This window comes from Diabrotica undecimpunctata, chromosome 3, assembly GCF_040954645.1.
Source record: "Diabrotica undecimpunctata isolate CICGRU chromosome 3, icDiaUnde3, whole genome shotgun sequence".
NCBI lineage: Eukaryota > Metazoa > Arthropoda > Insecta > Coleoptera > Chrysomelidae > Diabrotica > Diabrotica undecimpunctata.
In genome coordinates, this window is record NC_092805.1 from 113,692,745 (window position 1) to 113,709,153 (window position 16,409).

The 16,409-nt window shown below is 31.6% G+C and overlaps 1 protein-coding gene across 5 annotated transcripts in view; it reads left to right on the plus strand.

Annotated features, from left to right (window-relative positions):
• LOC140437248 (putative inorganic phosphate cotransporter) overlaps nucleotides 1-16,409 on the plus strand; it is a 90,960-nt gene that overhangs the window by 52,802 nt on the left and 21,749 nt on the right. For all 5 annotated transcript variants that reach the window (XM_072526658.1, XM_072526654.1, XM_072526657.1 and 2 more), the window contains exons 4-6: nucleotides 4,798-4,937; nucleotides 12,645-12,957; nucleotides 14,501-14,718. In XM_072526658.1, the coding sequence (XP_072382759.1) occupies nucleotides 4,798-4,937; nucleotides 12,645-12,957; nucleotides 14,501-14,718 (671 nt within the window). The remainder of the gene's footprint in view (nucleotides 1-4,797; nucleotides 4,938-12,644; nucleotides 12,958-14,500; nucleotides 14,719-16,409) is intronic.

The window sequence follows — 16,409 nt, forward strand, 5'->3', positions numbered from 1 at the left end:
CATGTTTGTCTCTAAATATCAAATCCCCCAAGATACATTATCTCTTATAAAACACTGCATGTCTAATACATACTTTTCATTCCAAAATCATTTCTATCGTCAAATCAAAGGTGCCCCAATGGCATCCCCCTCTCTCCCGTAATAGCTGATATATTCATGGAACATTTCGAAACAACAGCCCTGTCCTTATCAAATCTCAAACCCACCTGCTGGTTACGGTACGTTGATGACACCTTTGTCATTTAGCCCCACGGTAAAGACATATCTAGGAATGGGTGAAAGACTAGATTTTCTTTCATCCATTCTAAGTAGCTATGTCATGGATGATGTTATCAGTGATTGTATCAGCAATTGCACTTTTTTTATTCCTTTTATTAAAAGATATGTAGATGATTTAGTTTTGGATCTTCCTAAACACAAAATTCAAGAAACAGTCAACATTTTCAACAGTCATAATCAACATATACAATTTACAGTTGAGGAAGAGGTAGATAATTCTCTACCATTCCTTGACATGAGAATTGTAAGAAATACAGACAATATGTTGAAAACCAGATGGTTCAGAAAACTCATATGTAGTAATAGATTTATAAGCTATTACTCTCATCATCCAAATAAGATGAAAATGAACCTTATAACAGGATTAAAAGAACGTGTTTTAAAGCTTTCTCATCCAGATTATCTACAAGAAGATCTTCAATTGTTAAAAAATATTTTAATTGAAAACTCTTATCCTCCAGATATGCTACATAGGATGCTTTTTTCTAATATTGTTAATATAAATAACTTAACACCATTTTTTACTAAATCTCAAAACATTGTATCTAACAATCAGAACATCTATTATAATTCATTACCTTTTATACCATCATTAACACCTAAATTAATACAAACACTAAAGGTTATTGACAATATAAAAATAGCAACAAAGAACATCAAAACTATTTCATCTTTATATTCCAAAACTAAATATTCTATAGATAAATTTGAAAAAACGAATGTAGTATGTAGCATTAGTTGTACTCAGTGTGAAGCTGAATATGTTGGTGAGACCGGAAGAAATCTTTCAAATCGCATTATTTCTCATAAAAGTGATTGCAGAATTAAAAAACCATCGTGTGTTTTGGCAGAGCATGTAATCGATAAAGACCATATTATGGATTTTGATAACATTAAAATTTTATGTAGTGAAAGTAATAAATTCAAAAGGACTTTTTTGGAAATGGTTTGTGTTAGCAAAAGTGATAATAATTTAAACAAAAAAAAAGAAATTCAAAATCAAAGCAAAATTTATAATTATATTATTTCTTTGTAATGTATGTATAAAACTTGTAAAATATCACATTTTGATTTAATTTTCCATATATCTGTTACATTTTTTCAATGGTGAATAAATTTTCTTCTTTTTTGTTACTAAAAAAAGGAATTTTTAAACAAAATTATATTTGTAATTGGTCGCTATTTTAACTTATTTATAAATTCAATTTTTTTTGTGTTAAGAAAATGTTTTCAAAATTATACTAAAATTTCAGAGAGAAGCATTTATTAGATTAAGACATTTTTGTATTATTTATTTTTGAGATGTATTAGCAGCAATTTTATTTACCAAACTAATTTTATTTGGTAAGTTAACAAAAAATTTTTTCTTTCTAGTTCAACTTTGTAAGATATTTTGTATTTTTTAGCAGCTCTTGATAATAATTGTAAACACAATTGAAAGCTCGAGATAAAAAATAGTTAACCAATAGCCCCTTTTATTGACTTCAACCCATCCAAAACATTTATATATATATATATATATATATATATATATATATATATATATATATATATATATATATATATATATATATATATATATATATATATATAAACTAGATCAAATAATATTTAATTTCTCAGGGTTCTTTACTACACAATAAGTAGTAATGTCTAGTATTTCCTGAATGCTGGCTTTCTTTAGGACAGACAAAGGGAATAAATATTAATTATAACACAATTTATGTGTTTACCTTTAAAACCTTTTAAAACAATCACCATTTATTTCAATACCATATTATAACTATCAACATAAAAATTGTATACACTGAATTATCTATTCCTCAGAGCAAAAGAAAAGTTAATTCTGTTATTTCCCTTTTAAAACCAATTTATTTAATTTACTGCAAAATTGTTCTCATTAACTTTTTTAAAAACAAACAAATTTTATTATATGCAAATTTTCTGACTTATGAATTCAATTCTTTTTTATCAGTTGCTTTCTGATATGAGTTTAAATAAAATATATGGTGTACATACAACGCTTATTTCACAAACAAATTGACTGACCTTTTTTGTCTTCTTTCTGCGATGTCTCCCAACGGATACTGACTTATTCTCCAAATTGTGTTCCCGAAATACTGTCCTATTTTCCAAAACACGTATGGCTCTGCTTCCTCACTTCAAAAACTGTTACACAAAAAACAGAACTCGTTCAGTTTCTCTCCAAATATTAATAATGGGACTATTTCCGCAAATTGCGTCTCCTGCCTCTAATGGTTATCTTGTACAAACTTTATATACATTTTTTCCTTTTCTTACAGATTTATGAGTCTCTTCGGACACAAGGAGTTTGAGATTCTCGACCTGAGTCTCGATTTGTCTACAACTAATCTGTTTACCAACTTAAACTCACACACTAAAACTTATACTTCTTTTTCACATACTGTTCTCAAACTGGACTTCTTATTCTGGCTATTAAAAACACAATAATGATTCCACACACTGTTCTTAAAGTGGACTTCTCGTTCTCGATCTTCAAAACACAATGATTCAAATCTCCTGGTTCAATTTTCCAGTCGACTGTCCCATTCTCCTCCCCTAGTACTTTCTAGCCAATCAACATTCATTCATACAAACTCATCCCACTACCAAACTTCAGATTTTCCTAATTTTAAATTTCAAGAAATCAAGCGTGTTCACTGTAATTGGTTTTCCCTAATTAACAGGATATGATATCGACTAAGCTTTCTTTTGTTTTGCTACAGGCAAATGCTTCTTTGTAAAAGATAACATCTATTCATAGCATTACCTTCGAAGAAAATAATATACAACCCATTATATTATATCTAACATTAATTTTGAATTTTTATCTGCTACAAAACCATGTATAATTATTTGTTAAATTTTAAACAATATTTTCTTACTTTCTAAATAATCCTGAATTGTTTTTCTATGCAAATGTTCTTAGAAACTATTCACTGTTTTAAATCCACTATTCTCCGAAAACACTTATTACAAATTTAATAAAACATTATTTTTATAAATTTTTAGCCTATACAGGGTCTTTAATATTTATCATCTCATGGTATTTTTAAAATAAAACTTGATTATTTTCGATATATATATATATATATATATATATATATATATATATATATATATATATATATATATATATATATATATGTATATATGTATGTATGTGCCCAAAGCTATTAGGTAATCTTCAATAATTACGTCGTCAATGGAAGTAAATAAGATGGCTTGCTGTAAATCAGGGAATTTGGATTTTTGATTTTTTGTTGTAATTAATGCGTATGACTGGGAATTGTATTGGGTTGGGTTACTAAATATGGGAAGGTTCAGAGGAGGATTAGGGACATGCTCCCCTGGATTTTTGTTATCCATTATTTGAACGCCACATTAATAATTTAAGTTGCGGCTGAGTGCGATCCTGTTCACCCGAGGAACTTATTTTGATATCTCAACTTCATCAAGGCTTCGAAAAAAGGCGTTTTTCGATTACCAATAAATGCTTACATATATCATGTAAACAAACTTTGTTTACTCACTGATTTTTGCAGATTCTACCGTTGATCTTAGATGAACTTGATTACCACACTGTTTTTATTCAATAAAAACTTCTTCTTCTTCTTCCTATGCCGTCCCCATTAACGGAGGTTGGCGACCACATTTTCAAAAGCTTCTCTGACTTTTGCAACGTGGAATAATTCGTCTACAGTCATGTTTGTCCAGTCTCGAATATTTCGCAGCCATGACTTCCTCTTTCTACCTATTCCCTTTTTGCCATCGACTCTACCCTGCATGATGACCTGCAGAAGACTATATTTATTATTTCTTAGTATGTGTCCAAGGTATGTAGTCTACTTTTATCGTTCTCAACAATTTTTTGTCTCGACAATAAAAACTAATTAAATAAATACTTAATGTGTTTTACTTTTTTAAAATCGATAGCTTAGGAACTCGTATTAAATACGTCTGTTCACCTTGCTACCTCGATGCGAAGTTATATTTTTTATATTGGTTTAAACCCCAAATAATATTTGTAATGAAAATTACTGAAATAAAAATTGTGAAAATGTTTGAAGATGAAAAAATTCATTATAATTAATTGTGATTTAATCCCACTTAAAATTATAAAAATTTCTATATTAAAATATTAAAATATACTTTTTAAAGATTGTTTTCAAAATTAAACGCGATTTTTATTAAAAGATTTTATACTATGTATTTATTTTACCTGGTGATAACTACTTTTAATAAAAATAAGCCACAATTTAAGTTTAAAATAAATCTAAGTTTGATGTTTTGATTTCCACTTCTGAAATCGTTCTCAAAATACCAAACTTTTATCAATGTTTTGTATCTTGAGAAAAATTTCTGAATTGAAAATCGAAACGTCAAAACTAAACTTAAACTTAAATTGTGGCTTATTCCCATTAAAAGTAGTAATTCCATTAAGATACTACAAGAAAATAGCTTCAGAACAATATTTAATTTCTTTACCCAATTTAGTTCCAGGATTTGGATATAGACATGTACAAATAGGATTATTATTTTTAATGCTTGCCATTGGTTATGCCATGAGAGTCAATTTATCAGTAGGCATCGTTGCGATGACTAATGGAACCACAACAGAAAATCCTGATGTACCTGTAAGTAAAAAGGTTTATATTATGATGAGCAGTAAAAAGTCATAGAGAAAGTCAAAGTCATCAAGAAAATTAATTAATGAAATAGTACCTAATGCTAGTTTACGACTCTTTCTAGTTACGTTTTCGTCTACCTTCCTGATTTTAAAAAAATTGCCCAGCTTCATATCCTTATAACAAAGGAGATATGGCCATAGTTTTTCAATGTTCTGTGAATGTTTTCGTATATACACAGAAATCTATAAATTTAAAATATTTCTGTATATTTCTCAAAACGTGTTTAACACTAGATAACTGAAATTATTCATTTAATCTAGTAAATGATCGTCAAATACTATTTTAGTTATCATGGGTTATGTACGCCGTAACTTTCATCTTTATTGATATTTTCATACTGAAATTATTACTACTAGATATTGTTTTATCCTACTCTAGTATACTGTTATATATGTAGGATTCGTTGAAAACAAAAATGCGTTATTTAGTCATGGTACTTAAAAATTTGGCGAGGGGTTGTTCTATCTGCATTCAGGGGCTTAACAGATAAATAACATTGTAGACTAACCTTAAATAATAAGATGTAATATTATAATACATAATATTAAGATATCCTACATTCGGCTATCCTGTAAACAATACGACTCGGATTCTGCGTGGTTCTCTATCTATGGCTTCATATACTCTGCACACGTTGATGTGCTGTGAGGTCCATCATGACATCCTGGTTTTTTTTACCTCATGTCTGTAGTTTGGCTTAACTTCCACTACCAAGTACGGTCCTAAATATTTCCTCATCAGCTTGAGTCTTACACCGAACTGCCTTTGCTATACCTTCTAAAACTCGCATTTTCTATACCTTCTTAACTTTTTTCTTCGTATATCATATCTGCATATATTTTTCCAATTGTCTGTTTCTCCATTACCTATTTATCCATTGGCTTCCTTTTCTTGTTCTTCTTCTTAGGGTGCCTGTCCGTTCCGAACGTTGGCGATCATTCTGGCTATAATGACTTTGTTGGTTGCTATACGAAATAGCTGTGTTGAGGTCTTTCTATACCATGCTTTGAGGTTAGAAAGCCAGGATATTCTTCTTCGTCTTGCAGCCCTTTTTCTTTCAATTTTACTTTGCAAAATGCATTAAAGTAGCTCGTATCTGCCTTGATTTCTCATTATATGTCCCAAGTACTGCAACTTTCGGCTCTTCACGATGTTGACCAAATCCGCAGTTGTATTCATCCTCCGCAGTACTTCTTCATTGGTGACTTTGTCTGTCCATGGTATCTTCAGTATCCTTTTGTATGACCATAACCCAAAAGTCTAAAGTTTTGATAGAGTTTCCGCCTTCAATGTCCACGTTTCTACTCCGTACAGAAGCACTGAGTACTTCTTGTACTCAATTTTTTACTTCAGAGGTTGGCTACTACAATTTTAAAATCTTCTCTATCTTCAGCTGTTCTTATTAGCTGTTCAAAATTTAGCCCTGTCCATTGTCGGATGTTTCTGAGCCACGATAGTCTTTTCCTTCCTAGGCCTCTCTTTCCCTCGATTTTTCCTTTCACTATAAGTTGGGCATATTGGTACTTATTATTTCTCAGTATGTGGCCTAGGTATGATGTTTTTCTAACTTTTACTGTGTTAAAAAGTTCTCTTTCCTTGCCTATTCTAGCCTATTCTATGCAGCACTTCTTCGTTTGAGGTATGCGATGTCCATGAAATTTTGAGCATTCTCCGGTAGATCCACATTTCAAAGGCCTCCAATTTATTTACGGTTGACGTATTTAGGGTCCACGTTTCAACTGCATATAGAAGAGTCGACCAGACGTAGCATTTTGATAAACGTAGTCGAATTTCGAGTTTTATTCGAGAATCACAAAGCAGTTTTTTTATTTTTTCGAAAGATTTTCTGGCCTGTTCTATTCTTGATCTTATTTCTAGATCAGGATTTAGGCTGCTATCGATCCAACATCCCAGGTACTTAAATATATTGACCTGTTCTAAAATGTGCCCATTTATTGTGCAAAGTTGAAGTACGTTTTGGTTTTTTCGGATTGACATCACTTTGGTTTTTTTAATGTTTATTTTCATACCAAATTGCTCACAGGTTGAGTTGGTCTTGTCGATGAGTCGTTGTAGACCTACGTCGGAATCCGCAATTAACACTGTATCATCGGCGTATCTGATACTGTTGATATTTACGCCATTCACCTTGACTCCATCCTTGGAATCCTCCAATGCTTCTTTAAATAGAAACTCGGAGTAAAGATTAAACAGCAGAGGCGACAGAACACATCCTTGTCTAACTCTTCTCCTAATTTCTACTTCTGCGGATGTGGAACCTTCGATCCTAACTCTGGCGTTTTGTTTCCAGTACAAGTTTCTTAAGAATTTGATGTCTTTTCCATCTAAACCGACTTCTTGCAAACGTTCTAATAGTAGGTCGTGTCTTACTCTATCAACTGAGTACTGAGCACTGAGTACACATAACATTTAAGGGGCCTTATTTTTGTTTCTAGAGTGAGGTCATGTCTCTTGAACAAAAAACTCATAGTCAACAATGCACTTTTTGCCTTTCCGATGCGACATTTAATCTCTTGGGTATTGTCCTTCGACTTTTTTCACGACTTTTCTTGTTGCTCAGTTACATCTCTATTTCGGCTCTGTTCTTCTTTCGTGTCTTCTAAGTCATTGTCCTTGATGTCTTGGTTTAGATTTTCTTCTGTATCCTCGCCATTTTGCTCTATTGATATATCCTGACTATCTTTTCCTCTGTTTCAGTATTCTCCTCCAATTGAGAGCTGTCATCTGCTGTATATACCTAATCAGCAGTAGTTTCTCTATCAGCGGTATTTATTTCATCTGCTGTTGTTACTTCTTCATCCTCTGTTCTATATTGTTTATCTTCCACACTTACTAGATTTTCATTTTCTATTCGGTCTTCTTTATCTTCTACTTCATCAGAATTTTCATTGTTGTTTGCTATTTTCAACATTGTCATTTTTTTGCAATTCTTCACATTTTCTTCTATAGTTCTGTTCTATAGTTTTATAGTTCAGTTCTTCTTCAACTGTATCCTCTTCTATAGCTGAACTTTCATCCAGTATTTTACTGTCATCTTTATCAGATATTTCATTATTGGTCTTATTTTCATCTTCATCTGTAACTTCTTCTTCACTGTCCATTTCTATTGTCTCATCTTCTTTATGAGACACTTTATTTTCTGTTGTTTGATCTGGATATGAGATATCAAGGTTTATTGCATTTTCTTTATTGAAGCTCTCGCTGTTTTTTCTGTTTACCTCTCTGTCACATTTATCGACATTCTCATTTTCTATGTTATCTACTTTGTCTAAGTGTTCCGTATGTATTTTTTCGTCTAGTTTAGCAGCGCTTTCAATTGAATTTATTGGTTTTTTTTTCTATATCCTTCGGTAATTTCCTGGGACTAACAGTAATAATAGAGTTTCGTTTATTAGTTCTTATTGAGTTTGACTTTTTCCTTAGGATCTTGATCTTTTATATGGTTTAGTTGTAGATCATCATTGTCTGTAGTCTCTTTAATTGCAATTCTCCTTACAAAATTATCTACTTTCTTTTTATATACGAATATTTCATCTTCGATTATTGTAACTTTTGCTTGTCTCAGTATATTGTTTCCAATGACCTTCAACATTCATTACTCCTTTAGGGATCACATGAAATAAAGTATTAAAATATTCGCCTTGTATTTCTACCATTCTGTTAAATAAACCTAAAGTTTTAATTTTAGTACCTCCTACCATTCAAATCTAATAAGTTTCGTATAAGAATGACGTAATCAAAATGTTTTTCAAAAATATCTTCTTTTACTGCACTTATGTCGCTTCCTGTATCAAACAATGCACGTTTTTATATACTACGTTAATAATATTTATAGGGCTAGAAGTTGACGCTTTCTCTTCTTTATCATTGCATCAAGAAGAAATATGTCCAAATTGGTTGCATTTAAAACATTTCATTCCCTTGGCTTTATCAGGGTAATCTTTCGATTTGTGTTCCTGACTTTCACAATTGAAACAATTTTCTTCCCTTTTATTCTCTCAGGCACTCTTCTGTCATCTCGTCTTGCTTCATTGTTTGTACACTTCTGTTTACGCGTCTCGGTTTTAAACGATTTGTGTGCCGTCTGCTTTTTAATTAAATCGTACAAGTTCATTTTCTGTTTGAACTCATTTAAGTTTTTTGCACCATGAAGTATTACTTTATTAGCAGAGTCGTTCTGAATTCCTTTAATTATATATTGCATTATGACTACTTTTTATGTTACCTCTACTACCGATTTCTCTTATCGTTAGTACATACTCCTGTACGTTTTCATCATGCTTCTTCTTTCTGTGCATCAGCATAGAACAAATTGTACGAATGCCTTCGACAACTTTTTCAAGAAGGCATAAACACAAGCGAAATCCCTACGGAATGGAAGATATCATACCTCAGCACTATACATAAAAAGGGTGACAAAAATAATTGTGAAAATTACCGAGGAATAGCTGTAACCGGATCTATGAATCGAATATATGGAAAGGTGTTAAAGAACCGAATCGAGAGAGAATACTTAGATTATGAAGCAGAAGAACAAGCAGGATTTAGTAAGGAATAAAGAGATTCATATGTTGTTCGTCGACCTACGGAAAGCCTACCTCCTAATAGGAGAACTGATATCAGCAACTTAAGCCAAATTTACTATGCACTAATACTACAAAATTGATTCTTCCGTATTCTACTTATTATTGGTTTCTTCTTCAGTTTCTTTTATTATATCAGAACCTTTATGTTAGCATCTACAAAACTTTTCCTTGAATCTCACCAGCTGATTGTCACTTCTAACATTCGAGCTTTCAAATACTTCATTTTGCATGATATGGTCATAACAGTCAAGAACCCTGCCGTGCCGTTGTTAATATAACATTTTAAAATTGACAAGTACATTTTTTGATAGATTTTATAATCTATCATAATCAAAAAAATACGTAAATTGGGAATCTTCCGGCTTTCTATGTTTCTGTGTTTTTTTTGCTGATGTATTTATTAGATTAATTTTTGATGTTTGCCTTTTTGATGTTTCTTCACATTAATACCATTTTAACGCTACAGATCTTTTAAAGGTAAGATCATTTACTTAATTGTTTCTCATATTGATGTATCGCTAATAACACTCTTTTAGATGAGCTGATAATGCTCAGTAAACAGTGGGCGAAACGTCTTTATTAAATAGATAAAGTAGCACAACTCTTGTCTTTTTTATCTCCAAATTGACCGAAAACATCCCATTCACTTACGAGTGCACTTTTTTTATATTAAATTAAACGGTCATATTCCTTAAAGATGTATATATATATATATATATATATATATATATATATATATATATATATATATATATATATATATATATATATTATAAAAAGTCACAAAATCGTCACGAAATATTGAGACTGAACAAATAGAGTTTTAATTCCTGACCGATTGCTGATACTATAAATCAATTATTAAAACAGTACGGTCGAAAAATAATTTGAAAAATATATATATATATATATATATATATATATATATATACATATATATATATATATATATATATATATATATATATATATATATATATATATATATATATATATATATTTATAAGAAAAAAGAAGTACTTGTGACTCGTTTGGAACAAATATATAACTGTTTTGGATGGGTTGGAGTCAATAATAGGGCTATTGGTTAACTATTTTTTTATTCTCGAGCTTTCAATTGTGTTTACAATTATTATCAAGAGCTAAAAAAGACAAAATACTTACAAGGTTGAACTAAAAAGAAAAAACAATTTTTGTTAACTTACCAAATAAAAATTAGTTTGGTAAGTAAAATCACGGCTTACATGTTCAAAATATTTAATACAAAAATGCTTTTATCTAACAAATGTTTCTCTGAAAAATTTTATAATTTTGAAAACATTTTTTTTTTAATATAAGAATAATTGAATTTATAAATAAGTTCAAATAGCAACCAATTACAAATAGCCTCAATGTCATTAATGCCAACATAAAATTTTTATTTTTGACAATTATATTGCCAAAAGTAAAACTTCGTTTAAACATTCTTTTTTGTTTAGTAACAAAAAGAAGAAGATTTATTCACCCTTGACAGATGTCTGAAAGAATGTGACAGATATATGGAGAATTAAATATGACATTTTACAAGTTTTATATATAAATCATAAGTTGGTGAGAGTTATTATTATTATTATATTATTAAACTCTCACCATCCAAATAAGATGAAAATGAACCTTATAACAGGATTAAAAGAACGTGTTTTAAAACTTTCTCATCCAGATTATCTACAGGAAGATCTTCAGTTATTAAAAAATATTCTAATTGAAAACTCTTATCCTCCAGATATGCTACATAGGATGCTTTTTTCTAATATTGGTAATATAAATAATTTAACACCATTTTTTGCTCAATCTCAAAACATTGTATCTAACAATCAGAACATCTATTATCATTCACTACCTTTTATACCATCATTAACACCTAAATTAATACAAACACTAAAGGTTATTGACAATATAAAAATAGCAACAAAGAACATCAAAACTATTTCATCTTTATATTCTAAAACTAAATATCCTATAGACAAATTTGAAAAAACGAATTTAGTATACAGCATTAGTTGTACTCAGTGTGAGGCTGAATATGTTGGTGAGACCGGAAGAAATCTTTCAAATCGCATTATTTCTCACAAAAGTGATTGCAGAATTAAAAAACCATCTTGTGCTTTGGCAGAACATGTAATCGATAAAGACCATATTATGGATTTTGATAACATTAAAATTTTATGTAGTGAAAGTAATAAATTTAAAAGGACTTTTTTAGAAATGGTTTGTATTAGCAAAAATGATAAGAGTTTAAACAAAAGATCTGAAATTCAAAATTTAAGCAAAATTTATAATTATATTCTTTCTTTATGATTTATATATAAAACTTGTAAAATGTCATATTTAATTCTCCATATATCTGTCACATTCTTTCAGACATCTGTCAAGGGTGAATAAATCTTCTTCTTTTTGTTACTAAACAAAAAAGAATGTTTAAACGAAGTTTTACTTTTGGCAATATAATTGTCAAAAATAAAAATTTTATGTTGGCATTTATGACATTGAGGCTATTTGTAATTGGTTGCTATTTGAACTTATTTATAAATTCAATTATTCTTATATTAAAAAAAAAATGTTTTCAAAATTATAAAATTTTTCAGAGAAACATTTGTTAGATAAAAGCATTTTTGTATTAAATATTTTGAACATGTAAGCCGTGATTTTTACTTACCAAACTAATTTTTATTTGGTAAGTTAACAAAAATTGTTTTTTCTTTTTAGTTCAACCTTGTAAGTATTTTGTCTTTTTTAGCTCTTGATAATAATTGTAAACACAATTGAAAGCTCGAGAATAAAAAAATAGTTAACCAATAGCCCTATTATTGACTCCAACCCATCCAAAACAGTTATATATATATTTATATATATATATATATATATATATATATATATATATATATATATATATATATATATATATATATATATATATTTATATATATATATATATATATATATATATATATATATTGCATTGAAATACACTTGCATATATTTTTTCCTAATTTTGTTTTGTTTTTAGTGGTACCACTGGGAAAATAAAAGTGTAATTCTTTCTTCGTTTTTTTGGGGCTACATATGTTTACAAATATTTGCTGGGGAGCTTGGTCAAACTTATGGTACTAAATGGTTGGCTTTTGTTGCAATGGCCGTTAATTCAACAGCTTGCTTCATTATTCCTTTCATGGCTGAATGGCTGGGATCCCCTGGAGTTATCATATGTCGTGTGGTACAAGGATTATCGCAGGGGTTCTTTTTCCCTTCGGTGCACAATATTTTGGGAAAATGGGCCCCATTAGACGAGAGATCGTTTCTTTCAATGGTAGCTTTTGCAGGCAAGTATTACTATGTTAATAAAGATAATACATAAAAAATAATCTTTACGTTTAAATAAGGAGATCATGAAGAATAGAAAGTACCCAGTCGATACCTATTGTTCTCTCTAATACTGAAGTGATTTTAAAAAAGAAAACAGAACTTTTATTATTATCCTCTCCAAACTTTAAGTAACGCTTCAGTAGGCCGAGTTTAAGACAGTTTCCCTTTGCGACTTTTTTTGGTTCTGGGGCATTTTTCATCTAATTTTAATGGAACATGTCGATTCTACGACATACCAAATAGTTACAGATATTGCTATTTTTTTTAAATAAATACCTAAAATTTATAAGAAACAGTGTTTCTTCAATCACACTTCATACTATTGCCACGTAAAGAATGATTGAATACACAACTCCGTGTAAAACCCTCGTCCTTCCTTCGTATTTGGTTCTCCCGTTATTGGGCATTACCCTCCCCAGCCGCTGTTTCCGTCGCTTTACGAATCATCTTCCGGGCGTACTCCCCCAAGTCCAATTCATATGTAAGACCACCCCCAAGTACTTAACGTACCTTTAAGGAGTGACCCGTACACCCGCACAATCAAAAATCATTATATCTCTCTCTAGGGCCTTTAAGGACTACCGCCTCAGTCTTCTCTACCGCGAGACTCAAACCATGATCAATTATCCAGTTCGGAATAAGTACACTTGTATTCCATACCCGGAACAAGAGTTCCTCCCTGTCCCGCGCTGCCATCAGCAGGCGAGATTATATGCGAATGCAAAGTGTAAGCCCCTCTCCAAATTCGCGATTCATGACCCCGTCGTATGCCAGGTTCGACAGTAACGGGCCAAGAACGGACGTCTGGGGCACCCCGTCTACAATCACGCCTCTTTCCATCCTGATTTTCCACTCGGACAGATAATCCAACACTATATTCATCAAATATGCAGAACAGTTTCGCGCTCCTAGAGGACCCAGCACAGAGGACCACTGTGACGTATTAAAAGCATATCGGACGTTAAAGAGGAGTAGTACCGCCCACTTGTTACCGTCTTCCCTCCCCTTTACCGCACGAAACACTCTCATCACCGCATCTACCATACTCTTACCCTTGCAAAATTTATACTGCCTTTGGGACAATCCCCCAGACCTCTCTATCATCTCTTTTCGATTCTCTTACGCAACATCCTCTCGTACAACTTGCTTATGCTCGAAAGAAGACAATTATGCCGATCCTCCCAAGCCCCTTCAGATACGTGTACGAGCCTCGAGAATTTTCAAGGCTTCGGAAACACCTGTATCTTAAGCCGGGCGTTCATGTTACCCAAAAGCCACGTAGGTTCCAATCGTTCCAGACATTTAACCGCCTCTGTCAGTATTTCATCTATATCGGGTACCTTGCGCGAGTTAAGGGGCTCCACCGCCAACGCAAGTTCGGCCACTTACTCCAATCTACTGAGCAAGCGACTCCATGCACCTGACTTATTGTATGAATATGTTATTTATTTTTTCTGTGCCGTAACCTTCGATTGTAATAAAATTATTGTTTTATTCTAGGACCATCATTCGGTACAATTGTATCACTAATTGCTAGTGGAGCAATATCATCTTCTTGGGTAGGGTGGCCGTATGCATTCTACATCTTTGGAGGATTGGGTTACTTTTGGATGCTAGCGTGGGCATTCCTTGCAGCTAATACCCCTGCCTTACATCCAAATATTTCCAAATCAGAAAAAGAGTATATAGAAAACAGTCTTAGTGTTACTACACAAGTGGTAAGTAAACAATTTCACAAAAAAAGTTAGTATTTATTGGCGATAATATGATACATAATATAATATGATATCAGGTATGCAGACGATACCGTTCTGATAGCAGAAAAATTAGAAGACTTACAAAATATACTAGACAGAGTTAATAATGCAAGTGAAGCAATGGAACTGACAAGAAATCTTCAAAAAACTAAAGTAATGGTGATTAGCAAAACCGATGAAAATTGTCGGATTGAAATTAAATACTCAGAATATCAAGAATACAACAAATTACGAATCGAACAATATTAAACACCATAAATAGAGAATTAGAACTTATAATAACGATTAAGAAAAGAAAGACCTCGTACCTAGGCCACAAAATGAGAAATTACAAAATATTATAACCTGCTATTAAATGGAAAATAGAGGGCCGAAGAGTAGCTAGCCCTATTCACTTCTTAATTCTTCATAGGTTTTGAATAAAATTAGTAATGTATATTAATACATCCAAATTACAGATTCTAAATTACGCCAGAGTTTTAATGAGAATACCTGTCGATCTGGCTGAAAAACAATATACTTTTCGTTTATATATATGCATACGTATATATGTATTATGTATACATATAGTGTACTATTACACGGCGTGGAAGCTTGGACGTTAACAGTCATCTCGTTACGACGTTTAGAGAGCTTTGAGATGTGGATATTTCGTCGTATGGTGAAAATTCCATGGACCGACCGCGGTAGAAATGAAGAAGTTTTATGACGTATGAATAGAGAACGTGAACTCACAGAAATTATCAAGAAGCGTAAAACGTCTTAACTTGGACACATATTTAGACACAACAGGTATAACTTCCTTCAGTTTAATTAAAATCCTTTGTAAAAGGTACCTATATATTTAAAAACCCAAACGGGTTGTGTTAGACAAAACGTTTTCGGAATCCATCATTCCATCATCGGTGTCTAGGAGTACATGAATGTAGCCACTAAATATATGGGTAAAAACCCGTTAACAAATAATTAGTTACATTTGTTTGACATTATATCTTATAAATAATTAGGATGTTAAAGTTACCGTTGGATTAGGTAACATGGCGACATATGACTCCACGTTGAAGTTGCAAGTCCTGAGATGGTGTGTCTACAAGGACTTTATGGAAGCAACTGAGTAGTTGCTGCGTTGAAGTTGCAAGTCCTGAGACACACCGTCTCAGGACTTGCAACTGCAACGTGGAGTCATATGTCGCCATGTTACCTAATCCAACGGTAACTTTAACATCCTAATTATTTATAAGATATAATGTCAAACAAATGTAACTAATTATTTGTTAACGGGTTTTTACCCATATATTTAGTGGCTACATTCATGTACTCCTAGACACCGATGATGGAATGATGGATTCCGAAAACGTTTTGTCTAACACAGCCCGTTTGGGTTTTTAAATATATACCTTTTACAAAGAATTTTAATTAATTTTTTAATATATGGTATACAGCCAAATACAGGAACGTAGATTCCTTGTGGATTCCTTCAGTTTATTATAGAAGGGAAAAGGCTGGACGCGGCCCGGGTAGACGACAAATGACCTGGCTGCGCATTATCAAAGATTGGACAGGATTAGACTTTCAAAGTTTAACAAGGAAAGCCCAAAATAGAGAAGACTTTGCAGAGGTCATCGCCAACCTTCGCTAAGAAGACGGCACCT